General features: G+C 57.8%; 2 protein-coding genes across 2 annotated transcripts in view; both read right to left on the bottom strand.

Annotated features, from left to right (window-relative positions):
- Nucleotides 1-4,793: 4,793 nt before the first annotated feature.
- On the bottom strand, nucleotides 4,794-14,887 carry LOC116957654 (uncharacterized). The gene is made up of 3 exons (XM_032979961.2): nucleotides 14,783-14,887; nucleotides 6,351-11,311; nucleotides 4,794-6,264 (listed from the first exon to the last, which is right to left on the bottom strand). Exons 1-2 carry the CDS (start codon nucleotides 14,815-14,817, stop codon nucleotides 10,366-10,368), a joined length of 981 nt encoding a protein of 326 aa, XP_032835852.2. The 5' UTR covers nucleotides 14,818-14,887; the 3' UTR covers nucleotides 4,794-6,264; nucleotides 6,351-10,365.
- A 648-nt stretch (nucleotides 14,888-15,535) lies between these two features.
- The window catches only part of LOC142907675 (uncharacterized), a 28,587-nt gene continuing 26,983 nt past the window's right edge, over nucleotides 15,536-17,139 (bottom strand). The window contains exon 3 of the mRNA XM_076057292.1: nucleotides 15,536-16,406. Coding sequence (XP_075913407.1) covers nucleotides 16,005-16,406 — 402 coding nt within the window. The 3' untranslated portion in view covers nucleotides 15,536-16,004. The remainder of the gene's footprint in view (nucleotides 16,407-17,139) is intronic.

Below are 17,139 nucleotides of genomic sequence, written 5' to 3'. Positions count from 1 at the left end.
GCCACCACTAAAGCCACTGCTGAGGCCACCGCTGAGGCCACTGCTGAGGCCACCGCTGAGGCCACCGCTAAAGCCACTGCTGAGGCCACTGCTGAGGCCACCGCTGAGGCCACCGCTAAAGCCACCGCTGAGGCCACTGCTGAGGCCACCGCTGAGGCCACCGCTAAAGCCACTGCTGAGGCCACTGCTGAGGCCACCACTAAAGCCACTGCTGAGGCCACCGCTGAGGCCACTGCTGAGGCCACCGCTGAGGCCACCATTAAAGCTACTGCTGAGGCCACTGCTGAGGCCACTGGCGGCCTTTAGTGTGGGCCAAACCCCCTGCTAGTGCGGACTCCCCCCCCCCCCTCCCCCCCCCGCACAATACACAAAGGGTGACCAATAACCAACGCACGCCAATCGCCACCAAGTGACGGTGACGTCACCACCGCGCCTGTGCCAGGCCAGGTGCACTTCGAGGCTGCCGTGTGAAGTGCGTCGGAGGCTCGCCGCTGACCAGCAGGAGGTCTCGGGACAGACCCCAGTAGAGGCGCCATGGGCGTTGGCCGACTGAGATGACCGGCAGATGTGTAGTGGCACAGCGCCGGCTGCTGGCGAAAAAGGGTAACTGCGGTGTACAGCGGTACTGAAGTCAGCAGGCCACGATAGACACGAGAGGGGGACATCTCGGGGGGGGGGGGGAAGTCACAGAGGAGGGGGGGGGGGCCCCATCGGGAAGCCTCGGGAACCCGCCGGTAGGTTCCAGAGAGGGGGCGTGGCCGTGGCGGAGCGAGGCCACGCTGAGAGTATAAGAGGGGCCCCTGTGTGGGGGACCTCGGGGCTGGCTGTTGGTGGAGTGGGATCCCCGCCGTGCTGCTCAAGATCGTCGTCGCCGTCTCGTCATCGTCTCCACTCGTCCGCCTCGGCTCGGCGCGGCCGGTGTCAAGACGGCGAGCGTCGTGTGTTGGCGAGAGAAACTGACGCGGAGTCGGGTGGAGGCGAGCGACTGGAGAGCGTGTACCCACGCAGGGTGTGTATCGTCCCGATGGTGCTCGTTAGATAGAAGAAGTGCCTCCCAAGTCTCACTGAGATGTACCACCAGCTGAACCCCCCCCCCCTCCACTGTACCAACTTGCTGTGCCAGGCTAGGTGCAGGAGGTCTCGGGAGAGACCCCATCAGGTGCCATGGGCGCTTGCCGACTGCGATGACCGGTAGATGCGCCACAAAGCTGTACCCCCCCCAACCCCACCGCACCGTGCCAAACTTGCTGCAATTTATCCGCCCGGCTCGTTGTTGTGAGCGTCGCTCCTCCGCCCTCCGTTGTTGCCGGTAGAGCGACTGCCTCCAACTGCCCAGAAGCAGCAGCAGCGTCCTTCGCGAGTCTCCTTCACCGACTTACAACAAAAGAACCCCACCCAAAGCCATCATAATCACCATCTCCGCGTTGCCGTCCCAAACCCCCAATGATTTTCAAATGGTGTGACGGCCTCCCACACAGCGATGCTGTGTAGCCTTAACAGACTGTTGGGGCAAAGTGATGTTAGCGAGTAGCACCTATGAAGGCCTGGAAGGGCACACGAGGCGGTGGGTGGCCAACACCACGCGCCCGGCCGCCTTTGTATCCCCAGTGGCGATGTTTGTACGCACCGCACCGGGTACTCATTTGAGGCCGAGTCGACCTAGGGGAGGCCCAGGACCCGGCTCAGGTAAATCGCCACCGGCGTTGGCCGCGAGCGGGAATCGAACCCGGGTCGCCGGGTTCGTAGCGCGGCGTAGTGCTAACCGCTGCGCCACCGCTCCCCACACGCGACAACAGACAACAACAACAACAGATAACAACAAACAGCGCATTGGCAAAACTCCCACAAACCCCTTGCAATCAAACGACGTAGGCGTTCCACCTCAAGGGGGAATATTCCAGGCGATTGGTTGTTTGTTGGGGTTTTTTTTTTTAGTGGATAAATGAAATATATGTTAAACAAACAAAAAAATATTACAGTTCAACACGTAGGCTTTCGCGACCAACATCATCCATAAGAGGTTGTTGTTTTTTTTTGGGGGGGGTGGTGGGGGGGGTGTTAGATCGCGTAAATAATGGCCACCCATTTGTAATATGAACGCATTCATTAATCCCCTCCCACTACGCATAAAAAAAGGCCTCGCGAGTGACGTCATCGCGTCTATTACCCTCCATCTATCGATTTAAGGAGCGAGACAGGAAGATTTCTACCACAAATCTGTCTGTCCGGCCGATGACGCCGGTTCTAATTGCTGGCGGAACGTCGCACCCGAGATTGTAAACGTTGTGGATCTTTGCGCTCCAACGTACCGGTGCCGGTGCGGTGCATGTACCAGCAACGAATTGGCCACGTTCTGTTTAAGGCGACGCGCAAACCTTACCCAACCCACCCCCCGCCCCCCCTCCCCCCGAACCGGCTGTGTCGGCCGGCGGGCGGGTTTCACGACGCGAACATTGACATTATTTACGCGACCTAACCCGACAACCAAGTAAAAGACTCAACAGTGTCACGAAATAAACAAAAATTGACAGCGCTATTCCCATGAAGCACACAGCTACTGCGACAGTTGGGAAGATCCTCTACGGTATCGCCTCCTCCTCCACCACCACCACCAACCTCCTCCACCACCACCACCACCACCTCTACCTCCTCCTCCACCACCACCACCACCACCTCTACCTCCTCCACCACCACCACCTCTACCTCCTCCTCCACCACCACCACCTCCTCCTCCTCCACCACCACCTCTACCTCCACCACCACCTCTACCTCCTCCACCACCACCTCTACCTCCTCCTCCACCACCACCACCTCTACCTCCTCCTCCACCACCACCTCTACCTCCACCACCACCACCTCTACCTCCTACTCCACCACCACCTCTACCTCCTCCTCCTCCTCCACCACCACCACCTCCTCCTCCACCACCACCACCTCTACCTCCTCCTCCTCCACCACCACCTCTACCTCCACCACCACCACCACCTCTACCTCCTCCTCCTCCTCCTCCACCACCACCTCTACCTCCTCCTCCACCACCACCACCTCTACCTCCTCCTCCACCACCACCTCTACCTCCACCACCACCACCACCACCTCTACCTCCTACTCCACCACCACCTCTACCTCCTCCTCCACCACCTCCTCCTCCACCACCACCACCTCTACCTCCTCCACCACCACCACCTCTACCTCCACCACCACCACCACCTCTACCTCCTCCTCCTCCACCACCACCTCTACCTCCTCCTCCTCCACCACCACCACCACCTCTACCTCCTCCTCCACCACCACCTCTACCTCCTCCTCCACCACCACCACGACCCATCTCCCCAACCCTTTCCATACAGGGCCGCGCGTGGCGGATTTAAAAGAGGCGCAAAGGGTCCTCGGGAGACGCCGGTTCGGGGGGGGGGGGGGGGCCCACCGCTGGGCTTTCGGCGGCGGCGGAGTGGGGGGATAGTTGTATAGGCGGTCGCGCCGCAACATCGAGGCTCGTCGGAGAGCACGCGCAAAGCCTCCCCGCGGAGCGCCGAGCAGACGGAACCGCCGCGCGCACGCGCCGAACCTGGCCGAAGCCTTCACCGAGGGGGGAGGTCGAGGGATCTGCGAGCGAAGGGGGGGGGGGGGGAGTGGGTGGGGGGTGCGGGCTAGGTTTGGGAGGTAAGGGAATGATGGGAGGAAGTGTTTCAGGAATTGTACGTGGCGGTCAAAACGGAGGGAGTGCTGTACAGCTGATGACGACCAAGCGGGCGGGGGCTGGAGTCGGGGGCGCCACTCAGTGCCTCGCAGCAAGAAGGCACCCGGGTTCGACTTCGGACTCGGGCGTCTTTCTGCATGGAGTTTGTACGCCCTTCCCCCTGTTCTGTAGATTGAGAGCGAGCGAGTGGCGTTTGTGTGATCTCCCCCTGTTCTACAGTGGGAGTGAGTGGAGTTTGTGTGATCTCCCCCTGTTCTGCAGCGTGAGTGGAGTTTGTATGATCTCCCCCTGTTCTGTAGCGTGTGAGTGGAGTTTGTGTGATCTCCCCCTGTTCTGTAGCAAGTGAGTGGAGTTTGTATTCTTTCCCCCATCTGTTCTGCATCGGTTTCCTCGGGAATCCTCTCATCGCTCCGATAAGCACGGTTGGCTACGTACGGTGCCAAAGAAGTTCAACATACATACATAGCTAAAAAAACTCAATACAATGTAACCAGTATGGGCCAATAAATCCCACCGATTAATACAAAAAAATCACTTCCAAATCACCCGATTGGGAATCTCTCTCACGCTCTCTCACTCTCTCTCTCACACACACAAGAGCGTTAACAACATCGCCAACTCCCTCCCCCCCCCCTAAACTGCGAACAAGCTTGGCAGGACCCACCTGAATCAGGAGTCACAAGACTCGGTGAGGACTTAATGGTTAAACGAGCACGACGACGATAATCGCAATGGTAAAGTGCTGCGGTGAAATGGTACAGAGGTGTGAGCACACAAGGTAAGAGCACACAATGAAGGCTGGGCTCCCAGGTACACAGAGAGGTGATGGGTGCTGCATTGCAGACGGCTCGGAAAAGCACGTTAGGTGAGGGTGGCGTTTTTGCTCTCTTTTTTGGTGGAGCGTGGCAAAGTGCCCCCCTTTGATGGCCCGAGACGCGCCGTACTAACAGGATTAAAATGAATGCGCGACAGGATGAATGATGCATTATTGTTAATGTAAGAAGGAATGCAATCAGCGTCAAGGGGCGGCCTAATGCGGAGCTTTTTCGATCCACACATCGTCTCTTTAGAATCAGAAATCACGTGACAGGAATGACTTTAAAAAAATATAATTCCACGTATCACGGCTGTGTTCGAGCATGGATCGAGCATGGATCGAGCATTGGATCGAGCATTGGATCATTACAAAACTACGTCGATTCCCGTTCCAGTATTCCTTATACGGGCAAAGCCACGCTCGATGACTCCATATACGGGCCTACAATATAAACAATAACTTATCATTCATTCCGTCGCGGATTCATTTTATCCTGTTCCATGTGTAACGGATTCATTCCTGTTCCATGTGTAGCGACACAGAATTAGCGACGTAGCAACATAGTGCTGGCTGCTGCCGGGGAAGGGGTTTCTGCGGCTTACAGCAGCCCTGACGTCAGCGGGCCACGTGACACACCAGAGGAGGATCTGGGGGAAAGGTCACGGAAGGGGCACACCAGGAACCCGCTGGTAGGTTCTAGAAAGGGGGCGTGGCCGGGGGCGGAGCCAGGCCACGCTGACAGTATAAGAGGGGCCCCCCGCCCATGAGAGGGTGACCTGGGGGCTGTCGTCGTTTGGAGCGGGATCCCCGGCGTGCTGCCGCCGGAGTCTTCGCCGTTCTTGTCGTCGTCTTCACCATCTCGGCGTCGCCATTCAGGCAGTCTGCCAACTGTACTGTCTCGACTCTAGACGGATTATGTGGAAGTGTTAACCCGTTGGTGCGTGTTAATAAACGGTGCCATCCAACTCTTTAGTGTCTCCGATTCAGTCACTACACACGTGTAACAGATTAATTCCTGTTACACGTGTAACTGGATTCATTCTTCATGGGGGGCCTCCTCCGCCAGTACCAAAAAGTGAGAATAGGAATAGTTTTTTTCCCCTTCTGGCGTCCTCTGGTCTAACACAGTTTTGAGACTGGGCTCGAAAGAAAGCTGTCTCTGGTGTGGACCAATCAGTCTCAAGGACAATGCCACAGATATTGTCAGAGTTGTGGTTTTTTTGTTGTTTGAATTCTGACCACAAGTATTGTGGTTAACGCAGTAACACGATTCCTTGTAAAAGGGTTTCAGTTCGGTGTTTTGACATCTTAACACGGCTGTTTTGCTGCCAGAAAAAAGGGGGAAACCTATGATCATATTTATCGGATTCATTCTTGTTATATGTGTAACAGGAATGAATCTGCGACAGAATGAATAATACATTATTGTTAATGTAAAATGAATCCAATCAGTGTCAAGGGGGCACTCTCCAATGTGGGCTTTTGCAATCCACAAATCACGTGACAGGAATCACTTTAACGATAAAAAATATATATTCTACATATCACAGCTATGTGATCGAGCATGGATCAAGCATCGATCGAGCTTGGTATCCTTAAAAATCGGTTGATTCCTGCTTAATAGAGCCTTGAATCGTTACAAAACTATGTCGATTCCCGTTCCCAGTATTCCTTATGTAATGACAATAGAGCCACGATGAGGTGTGAGTGGACTAGTGGCCACGGGAGGTAATGACAGGGGTCTCCCCTCTCATCTCACTCCACCCCCCTCCACTCAACTCTCCTACCTCTCCCCTCTCATCTCGCTCAACCCTCCTCCACGCACTCTCCTACCTCTCATCTCGCTCCACTCCCCTCCACTCACTCTCCTACCTCTCCCCTCTCATCTCGCTCCACTCCGCTCCACTCACTCTCCTACCTCTCCCCTCTCACCTCACTCCACCCCCCGAGTTCATAGCAAAGAGTGCCCTGCACGTGCAGAAGTCACGTGAGGTGTTGACGTCACAGAGGCAGGCACGGGTGGGGGCGGCGGAGTGGGTGGGTGGGTGGGGCTCACGCAGGCCTGGCCTCGCGATGCAAAGAGCCCAGCAAGGTTGAGCCTACTTCATTGCTTGCATGAACGAACAAAGACACTAAACTATATTATTATTATTCACCAGGTATAGGCCACCGAGCCGTGAGCTCATCTTCAGAGGCGACCTGGCCGCAACGTGACGATAGGTCCTCGTCGCGGCGGGCCTACATCGCCGTCGTCGTCGTCATCATCATCGCATGCCGGTAATTCATGGAGGGCAGTCAAATGATCTGAGCGCATGTCGACGCTAACTGCGGAGGAGGAGGAGGAGGAGGGGGGAAAACCCCGAGCAGCGATCCGGAGAGAAGAAACAATCCACGCGACGACCACCGACCGCGGCGAGAGAGCGACAGAGACAGAGCGAGAACATGAGCAGAATCCACATGGACGAGAGACATCAACAACGCCAGGGGTCCGGGAATCGAACCTGCCACATCCGAGCCGAGCCAGCATTGGGCTCAGCATGGTACGGGATTTTTTTCTTCCCCCCACCCCCGACTGCTGCGTCAGAGCCGGGCCAACGCGAGGCCAGCACGGTACGCGTGTGGTTTTTCCACTCGCCGAGCTGGAACCGAACCGCGATGGCACGGTTGCTGCTGGACTGCGTTTCTATATCGGTAGGGTTTTTACGAAATTAACGTAGCCACTCTTACCCACCCCCCCCCCGTCGCTATTCAAGTGCGTTGAGATTGTATTAAAGGTGCTACAGACGCCGTAGTTATTGTTATCATCATCGCTGTAATAATAATCAGAAATCCGAATCTAATGCGGGGTGGGGGGGGGGACAAGCAGGGGGAGGGGGGAGAAACGCGATCGCCGGCATGCAGGCTCTGACGTGGCGGTGGTGGGAACGGAGTGACATTGGCCTCCTCTTCCTCACCCACCCACCTCTCTCTCTCTTCGCGAAGGGAGCCTCAGACCCCCTCGGACCCGGCAGAACCCTCCGCATTCACACGATGCAACAACAACAAAAACCCCGTCGATAATCACACTGCTGCCCACCCGCGAAGATTAAAATACACACCACGTGCTCGCGCGCGCGCGTTTATATACTGTGCATGTGTGTGTGTATATATATACTGTGCATGTGTGTGTGTATATAGGTGTGTATATAGGTGTGTGTATATATATACTGTGTATGTGTATATATACTGTGCATGTGTATGTGTATATATACTGTGTATGTGTGTATATACTGTGTAAGTGTGTGTGTATATATAGGTGTGTGTGTATATATACTGTGCATGTGTATGTGTTAATATACTGTGTGTATATACTGTGTGTATGTGTGTATATATATAGGTGTGTGTGTATATATACTGTGTGTATGTGTGTGTGTATATATAGGTGTGTGTATATATACTGTGTGTGTATATATACTGTGTGTATATATTGGTGTGTGTGTGTATATATACTGTGTGTGTATATATACTGTGTGTATGTGTGTGTGTATATACTGTGTGTGTATATATACTGTGTGTATGTGTGTGTGTGTATATATATTGGTGTGTGTGTATATACTGTGCATGTGTATGTGTATATATACTGTGTGTGTATATATACTGTGTGTATGTGTGTGTATATAGGTGTGTGTATATATACTGTGTGTATGTGTGTGTATATATAGGTGTGTGTGTGTGTGTATATATAGGTGTGTGTGTTTATAAAACGGGCGACGACATTTCAATGCAATCGCTGCCCCCTTCTCCGTAAGCTCACGTAGAGAGACAGGAAGAGGGGAGGGGGGGGGATGGCGAGCGAGAGGAATCACGACGAGACGGGAGTACCGGCGCTATGTACAGCGAGAGCGGTCGCCTAGCAATGACGCGGGTCTCCTAGCGACGCCACGGGTCTCCTAGCGACGACGCGGGTCTCCTAGCGACGCCACGGGTCTCCTAGCGACGACGCGGGTCTCCTAGCGACGCCACGGGTCTCCTAGCGACAACGCGGTCCCCTAGTGACGCCGCGGGTCTCCTAGCGACGCCGCGGGTCTCCAAGCGACAACGCGGTCTCCTAGCGATGACGCGGGTCTCCTAGCGATGATGCAGGTTTCCTAGCGACAACGCAGTCTCCTAGCAAGGCCGCAGGTCTCCTAGCGACGTGGTCTCCTAGCGATGACGCAGGTTTCCTAGCAACGCCGCAGGTCTCCTTAGCGACGCCACGGTTCCCCTGGCGACAACGCGGGGCACAGTTCTGTCGCGCGCGACAAACGGCGGACGCATCGCAACCGGAGCGCGGCTGCCGTCGCTGTCGATGTGTCGGGGGAACTTCCGAGTCAAAGCCACAACGTGGAATGGGGTGGGTGGGGGGGTAGTATCTGGGGATCACGTTGAGTGGGGGGACGTCTGTCTAAGAAGTGCTCACGTTGCCGCACCAGCAGCAGCACCAGCAGCAGGCTGCCGAGTTTTGTCCGAACCACCGTGGCCACCTCTTGAAATCCGGCGCGGTGGTTCAGCCGTCTTGCTGGGCCGATGGCTCTTCACGGAGGATTTTTCCATGAACCACAGCGTCCCCGCGACCGTTGTCATCACGACCGCCACCGCCATCGGCCACCGCCACCATCATCACCACCACCACCGCCGCCACCACCATCATCATCACCACCACTGCCACCACCGCTATCACCATCATCACCACCACCACCGCCGCTACCAACATCATCACCACCACCGCCGCTACCACCACCATCATCATCACCACCACTACCACCACCGCTATCACCATCATCACCACCACCGCCGCTACCAGCATCATCACTACCACCACCGCCACCACCATCATCATCACCACCACTACCACCACCGCTATCATGACCACCGCCGCCACTACCACCATCATCACTACCACCACCGCCGCTAACATCATCACCACCGCCACCACCACCACCATCATCACCATCGCCGCCACCACCATAACCACCGCCATCATCATCAACACCACCAACACCGCCACGAACACCACCGTCCAGCCAGCAGCCGGTGCCGGGTGAGTGGCATCGCCGCCAACGGTTAAAGTCTACGGCCTCCACCTCGTCCAAGACGTCTGGGCCGGTGTGGACGAGTTTCACGACCACTGATACCCCGCGCCCACCCCCTCCCTCCCTCTCTCTCTTTGGGGGGGGGGGGGGGGGGGGGAGAGGGGGTTTCCCCCTTCCAGTGGAGGCCCCCCTTGGAGTTGCAGTCCCGCGGCCTTTTTCTCTCTCGTTTTTTTGTTTTAGTCATCGGGACTGCAGCGGGCGATGGCGCGAGCGGCAACCGCCCGGTCGGCTGCCGGGCGCGAACAGCGGAGTCTGACCTGACCCCGAGGGCGACCGCGGCGCGCCCGCGGGGCCGCCGGTGGTGGCGGCGGTCAGCCGGGCCTCGCCGAGCTCGTCGTAGTAGCAGTAAGCAGTAAGTAGCGGTGATACGAACTAAGTTAGTGAACTCTCTGGTTCGACCGCGGCCCTGAATCTTGCGACAACCCAATCCGAAATCGCTCCACCTGCGAACCGTCGAATCCATCCACCGGTCGATCCTCCCTCCTCCCTCCGCTGTCGCCGTCGCCCCCACTGCTGGCAAAGCTGCGCCGCCGCCGCCGCCGCCGCCGCCGCCGCCGCCGTCACCGCCGTCACCGCCGTCACCGCCGTCACCCCACGCAGCACGCAGGGTTGGGAGGTGGGGGGTCAGGGGGAAGGTGTCTCTCCTCTTCCGCCTTGCGCGACGCTCCCTCTCTCCCTCCCTCGCTCGCTCCCTCACTCGCTCCCTCGCTCGCTCCTCCACGCTCGCTCCGGGCCGCTCACATGAAGGGCTTCTCCTCCGTGTGCGTCCTCAGGTGCTTCATGAAGCTGGCCGTGTAGGTGAACTCCTTGCCGCACTCGTTGCACTTGTGCGGCTTGCCGTCGACGTGGCAGCGCTCGTGCCTCTGCAGGTTGCCCAGGTGGGTGAACACCTTGCCGCACTCGGCGCACGCGTGCGGCTTCTCGTCCGTGTGCGAGCGCAGGTGCTTCTTGAAGCTCGCCGTGTAGGTGAACACCTTGCCGCAGTCGCCGCACATGTACGGCTTCTCGCCGCTCGCGTGCGACCGCTGGTGCTCGCGCAGGCGCTCGGGCTGCGCGAACTCCTTCTCGCACACGCCGCACGTGTACGTCTTCTCGCCGCCGTTGCCGCCGTTGTTGCCGCCGTTGTTGCCGCCGGCGTTGTTGCCGTTGCCGCCGGCGTTGCCGCCGTTACCGCCGGTGGCCGCGTGAGACGCCAGGTGGCCGTGGAACTCGCCGAGCCAGGCGAACACCTTCCCGCATGCCGTGCACTGGTACGGCGGCTGCGGCAGCGGCGGCTGCGGCAGCGACGGCTGCGCCTTGTTGTTGCCGCCGCCGCCGCCGCCGCCGCCGTGGCTGCGCTGGTGCATCTGCAGGTTGCCGGCGAGAGCGAACGCCTTGCCGCAGTCGCCGCACTTGAACGGCTTCTCGGCGGCCGCGGCCGCGGCCGCGGCCGCGTGGGTGCGGGCGTGGATCTCCAGGTTGCAGCGGCGGTCGGTGCTGTAGGGGCACTGCTCGCACTCATGCTGCTGCTGTTGCTGCTGCGTCGACGGCGGCGGCGGCGGCGGCGGCGGCGGCGGCGTGTGGTCGCCGGGCCGCACGTGCCGCTTCATGTGGTCCTGCAGCGCCGGCTGGCTCACCAGCACCCAGCTGCACACGGGGCACATGAACCGCGTCTCCTCCTCCTCCTCCTTCATGTTTCCCGGCCTGCGCGCAGGGAGGGACGGGGGCGGTGGGGGCGGTGGGGGATGGGGGCGGAGGCGGGACAACAACAACGACGACGGCAAGGAGAAAAGGATCCGCTGGCGACCTCCCCCCGCGTCCCACCGACGTCGCCGCCGCTTTACGTTGGTGTGTCACGGTGGGGGGTGGGGGGGTGGGGTTGACACCCACCCCACCCCACCCACCCACCCCCACCCACCACCACCCCACCCCCGTTGCCTCTGGGCCTAGTCGTCGTTCTTCGCCCGATTTTCAGACGCGGCGGGGGCAGCGGAAGCGTGGCGGGTTTGGGGGACGGGGGGGGGGGGGGGACGGGGGGGGGGGGGGCGCACGCCGACGATTCGTCATCGTGGTGCCGAGGAGGGGCCGCCTAGCTGCTGGGGGGGGGGGGGGAGGGGTGTGGGGGTTCGATAGCAGCACGGCGATGATGTTCGGCCGTGGTGGGGAGTTTTCGTTACTCTTTGCGTATCGTCAGGGGCCGCACTCAAGGGGCCACGGGGGGGGGGGGGGGGGGGGGCGCCGGCGAGCAGCGGCACGGGGCACGAGGTGGGGGGCCGGGTGGGTGGCGAGCGCCACGCCCGGCTTTGTTGGCTGCATGCACCCCGCACCAGGTGCGAGCGGGGTTCGAACTCGGCTCTCGTGCCGAGGTTCGCGGTGGCCGATGCACCACCTGTGCCCCCCCCCCCCTACTGTGCCAACCTGCTGCGCTTTAGCCACCCGGCGCTCCGCTCGTTGTTGTGAGCAGTCGCTCCTCCGCCCTCCGTTGTTGTTGGAGGGCGACTGCCTCCAACTGCCCAGTGGCGGCGTCCTTCACGAGCCTCCTCCTCCGCAGAGGCCGGTCTTGACACCGCTGGTACCGGTCATCGGCAAGTCCACTCAGCTCCACGTCCTCCTGTACCGCATCGGTCCATCTCTTCTCTAGCCCGTGCCGTGCCTGCTTAATCCCCTCTATTCAGCGAAACAGAAGCTGTTTGGGCATGCAGTGGCTGGGCATGCGGGCTACATGATCCAGCCAATGGAGCCTTGCCTGCTGGAGGAGCTCAGCGATGGGACTTTGTCCAGATCTTTCGAGGATTTGTGAGCTCCTCACACAATCCATCCTTGTTAAAACCCAGGATGGATCGTGAGCAGGTCAGCCTAAATGTTTCTAACCGGCGAAGATGTTCCATTAGGGGGGGAGGGGTGTCCATGTTTCACAAGCGTAGAGAAGGGAGTGCATGACCGTGGCTGAGAAAGCGTGAAGCTTAATGTGGAGCGACAGACCAGGTAGCTTCCACAAAGCAGGGTTACGCAGCCAGTGAAAATATAATGCCGCTCGACTTATCCGGAGTGAGACCTCTGTTGGCAACCCGGAGCCAGTCATAAGCACACTGCCCAGGTGTGGAAAACTCTCCACTCTCTCCACAATTGCTCCATCACCAATGGGGAGTTGAGGGGGTGGAGTGTTTGATGGCACAAAATACTCAGGCAGGTGCTTAGTTTTGGTGGGGCTAATGGTAAGGCCCCATGCTCTAGGTTCAGCAGCAGCGCCTCAAACTCCTTCTCTGAGCGAGCAGCAATCACCAGATCATCGGCATACATAACACGGTTAACCAATAGGGAGCCATCCCTCGACAGCACCAAGGCATCGATCAGCCTCCCATTGTATCTGTACCAGATGGAAATTCCAGAGATGATCTCCCAAGTGAAATATTGAGGGAGGGTGGCGTCTGTGTCCAGACTGCCCTACATGACATCACCGCAATTGTCTGGACAACAGGACGGGTTCCGTAGGATTAGAAGGATGCCCTGGTGGTCCCCCTCTTTAAGAAGGGGGACCACACAGTATGTAATAACTACATGGGCATCTCGCTCCTCAGTGTGCTGGGAAAGATCCTGGCAAGGATTATTCAACATTGTGTCTTGCTAGGCATGCTGAGGAGAGGCTTGCGGATTCCAAATGTGGTTTCAGGTCAGGGCGGTCCTGCACAGATGCCATATTCCCTGTGCGTGTAGAGAATTCCAACAAGACCTACATCTCTGCTTTATTGACCTGGTCAAGGCCTATGATAGCATCAACAGGCCAGGGCTCTGGGCTGTTCTTTGTTGATCATGAGCGTCCCTGACTCTCCGCTCATGATCATTAAGGGCCTTCATGATAGTGAGTGGGCCCGGGTTTAGCTAAGTGGCCAGGAGTCCGAGCCATTCCCTGTTCAACTTGGGGTGCGACAGGGATGTCCTCTGGCTCTCACATTATTTAACATCATTTTTGACAACGTAATTCGAGAAGCTTTCCATGGCTGTACCAGAGGAATTCCCACTCACTCGCATACACTCAACAACAAACGATATTCGCCATTAAATGGCGGTGACGTCACGGCGCACTTTAAGGCCGCGCAAAGTGTCGAACGCTCGCCGGCAGGAGGTCACGGGACAGACCCAGCAGGTGCCATGGGTTGACTAACCGAGACAACTGGCAGATGCACCACCTTTTCCCCCTACTGTGCCAACTCGCTGTGTTTTATCCGCCTGGCGCCCCGCTCGTTGTTGTGAGCGTCGCTCCTCTGCCCTCCATTGTTGCTGCTGGAGTGCGACTGCCTACAACTGCCCAGGCAGGGTCTTTCGCGAGCCTCCTCATCCTCCACAGAGGCCAATCTTGACACGAACTCCACGGAGAAAGTGCACCCAAATCGGAAATCGAACCCAGGCCCTTTCTCGCTCTCCCCTACCCCCCCGCCCCACCCCTCGACCTTGCCTCCTGACGATCAGACCCAGAGAGACGCAGCTCCACCCGTCGACGCTTATCGACGGGAAGCGAATGCCGCCGGGCGTGACTGTCGCACACACGGGACGAAAGAAACAGAACGGCCGGGACCGGCTCAGCATGGCACGGCCCCCACTCAGGCCACACAGCCCTTTAGCAGGGAGCGCCACGGTGGGCTAGGAGATGTTGACTACCTTGCCTGGTATGCAGGAGGTCGTGGGTTCGATCCGGACCCCTGACCATGCCTGCTGCTGCATATTAGGAGTCTGCGTCTCTCTCTCTCATCATCATCACCACGATGGCTAGGAAATGTTAACTACCTCGCCTTGTATGCAGGAGGTCGTGGGTTCTATCCCGGCCCCGACGCCTGTTGCTGCTGCTGCTGCTGCTATTTGGAGTCTGCGTGCCTCCCTATCTCTCGGCGTGGTCCCGTGGCTTTTTCTCCGGGTCCTCCGGTTTTCCCCTCCACATTTAGAATCAACATCGCGCATTTTAGAGCATTTGGCCGCTGCTGTACATTTTCACATGATGACGACAAATAATAAGCCACTACGTTGCGCTATCATCTGTGATGGCCCGGGTCGCTTGCGAAAAAGCGCTATGCAGCTCAGCGGTGGGGCCTTTACCCTGGTAACGATAAAAACTTTTTTTTTTATAAAAAAGAATACATCGCAAAACGCATGTTCGTCAACCCGCAGGCACGCTCCGCTCACCACCACGTCGTCTGGAGGTAGATTTGAGAAGCCATTATCGTCAAGGCTCGATTATCCAGGGAGAGGGTTGTGTGTGTGTGTGGGGGGGGGGGGGGGGGGGGTGATGGGGGGTGGGGTGAGGAAAGGGTGGCCGCCCTGAATGAGACAAAAGCAAGCAAGGTCAATTAGGCCGCCGCGAGATGTAACCGCATCGCGCAGAGCCTCGCGGGGCAACCGGGAGCCTTCGACGAATTCGGGGGCCAGGCGATGTTCCCAAGGCGCTGGGTACTGCGGCAGGGGGGGGTGGTGCGCCTTGACGCGTCCGTACGGTGCAGTACCGTACGTGTGAGCGCGCGCGCGCAGTGAGAAAGAGAGGGAGATTTCTCTAGGCCTCAATAGAGATTCTGGATCCCGGCCCGGTTGTTGGTCTTTTAAGTTGTCCCAAAGGCCAGCACCAAAACATACGGAGAAGTGGCTTTTAGTGTTTCGGGTCCTCGCCTATGAAACAGCCTGCCAGGGAATCTTTCGATTTAAAGCTTTCGTGACTGCAAGGATTCATCTTCTATGGTTCTTTCGGTAAAGTCACGTAGAATGAGAATAAAATAATAAATTAATAAAATAACACAATAAAATTCTCGCGACGTTTCGGCCACAACACGAGTGGCCTTCTTCAGGTGATAGGAACAGACCTGTCGGGACGACAGAGCTTCAATGAAGCTTCAATGAAGCTCTGTCGTCCCGACAGGTTTGTTCCTATCACCTGAAGCAGGCCACTTGTGTTGTGGCCGAAACGTCATGAGAATTTTATTGTGTTATTTTATTTTATTAATTTATTATTTTATTCTCATTCTACGTGACTTTACCGAAAGAATAAAAAAAGATGCCAGGGAATTGTTAAGCACTTTGAAAATAAATAAAAACTAACTTTTTTTTTACTCGCTTTTAATTAGGATTTTCTTCAAGTGTTATTTCTTACGTCCTTGCCGGAAATTTGTTTACAAGGTGATGTTTTCCCCCCCCTACAATTTCACTTTCATTGCTCATGCCTGTAAAGTACTACGTATTGCATTTTTTGTTTGTGCGAATAGTGCTATAGAAATAAAGTTTGCGTTTGATTGAACGGTTGACTCGTCAGCGGGCGAACCTCCACTTCAGATAACAAAATCGGGGGTCTGGCCCTGGCCGCCGATTCCCCGGCGTACCACAATGTGGCATTTTAAACTCCGGGCTCAGGGCGGCAGCGTTAAAGTGCCGTCCCCAGTGTGTAATAACTGTGGCGGCGAGCTTGCACGTACGTACGTTGAGCTTCCTTCGTACCCGCGCGTAGCCAGCCGTTTCTCCATCGGAGGTGAACGTTTCGACGATGTGACGCGCACCCGACCGAGGGCAATATCGGCGGGTAAAGTAAAAAAAAAAATATATAAGACCGATCGACCGGTCGACCGGTCGTGCGAGAGCGTCTGTGCAGAGTACGGGAAGCGACGGACACCTGTGGAGGAGGCTGGCAGGGTAAGAGGTCAGGGTGCGGGCCCAGCAGCGCTGAGAGGCTGGGCTCCGATCCAGGTTTCGGCCGCTGCCCGTGACTAAAGCGGGGTTGTCTCAAGTGTAGCGAGGTTGATGGTCTCAGCCCCCGGGTCGCTGGTGACTGCACACGAAGACGACGACAACAACAACAAGAACAACAACAACAACACCGTCAAATTTCAATTTCATTCAGCACTCGGTCCAGACACATTATAAACAATCAGGATTCAAGATAACGGGTTTCGACCGTCACGTGATCGAGCATCATTCCCATGTCGGCACGGCGGGCGGACGGGGAAGTGCTGCCCCCCTACTGCCTGCAGGCCAAATGTCAATTGAAGAAGGGACCTGGGGGAGACAGCGGCTCCCCCGGCGTCCGCTTCCGCGGGTTCCGTTCTGCGTGAAACCCACGGCGTCAATCTCAGGAGGGATTTCCCCGACGGTGGCTCTGCGACGTCCGCTTCCGCGGGTGCCGCTCTCTTAACCCCAACGGATTCCTCTTCGGCCTAGGGCTACGTCGCCGATGGTGCGGTTGGTGAAGCGGGTCGGCGGCGGCGGGGGGCGAACAGGTCAACGGCGACAGCACGACGGAAGACGGCGAAGGCGTCCCCGGCGCTCCGGGCCTCAACCCGAGCGCAGCTTAGTCGCGAATCGCCGCGGAGGCATCGCGAGATCCGAGCGGAGGCTGCGAGGGGATCCGATGGGACTTGGCGGCGCTCTCCGTCAAACCGCCGGCGGGGGGGGCCCGGGGCCCCCTCCGAGAGGCGCGGTTCGGCCACGCACAACGCCCGGCGGTGGCGCGGTTCGTGAAAGGGGCGGGGAGGGAGGGGGCGGTGGTGGGGAACGAACGCTCC

Source organism: Petromyzon marinus, chromosome 80 (genome assembly GCF_048934315.1).
Source record: "Petromyzon marinus isolate PM22_M1 ecotype Great Lakes invasive population chromosome 80, UKy_Petmar_22M1.pri1.0, whole genome shotgun sequence".
In the NCBI taxonomy this organism is placed as follows: Eukaryota; Metazoa; Chordata; class Hyperoartia; order Petromyzontiformes; family Petromyzontidae; genus Petromyzon; species Petromyzon marinus.
The sequence above is the reverse complement of the archived record's forward strand: the minus strand, read 5'-3'. Positions and strand labels throughout refer to the sequence as shown.

Bases quoted from the DNA above. Each gene is read 5' to 3' on its own strand.
- LOC116957654 (XM_032979961.2), bottom strand. From the start codon at position 14,817: ATGGCTTCTCAAATCTACCTCCAGACGACGTGGTG. The intron at 11,312-14,782 runs GTGAGCGGAGCG...CCCTGCGCGCAG, and splicing joins TACCTCCAGACGACGTGGTG to GCCGGGAAACATGAAGGAGG.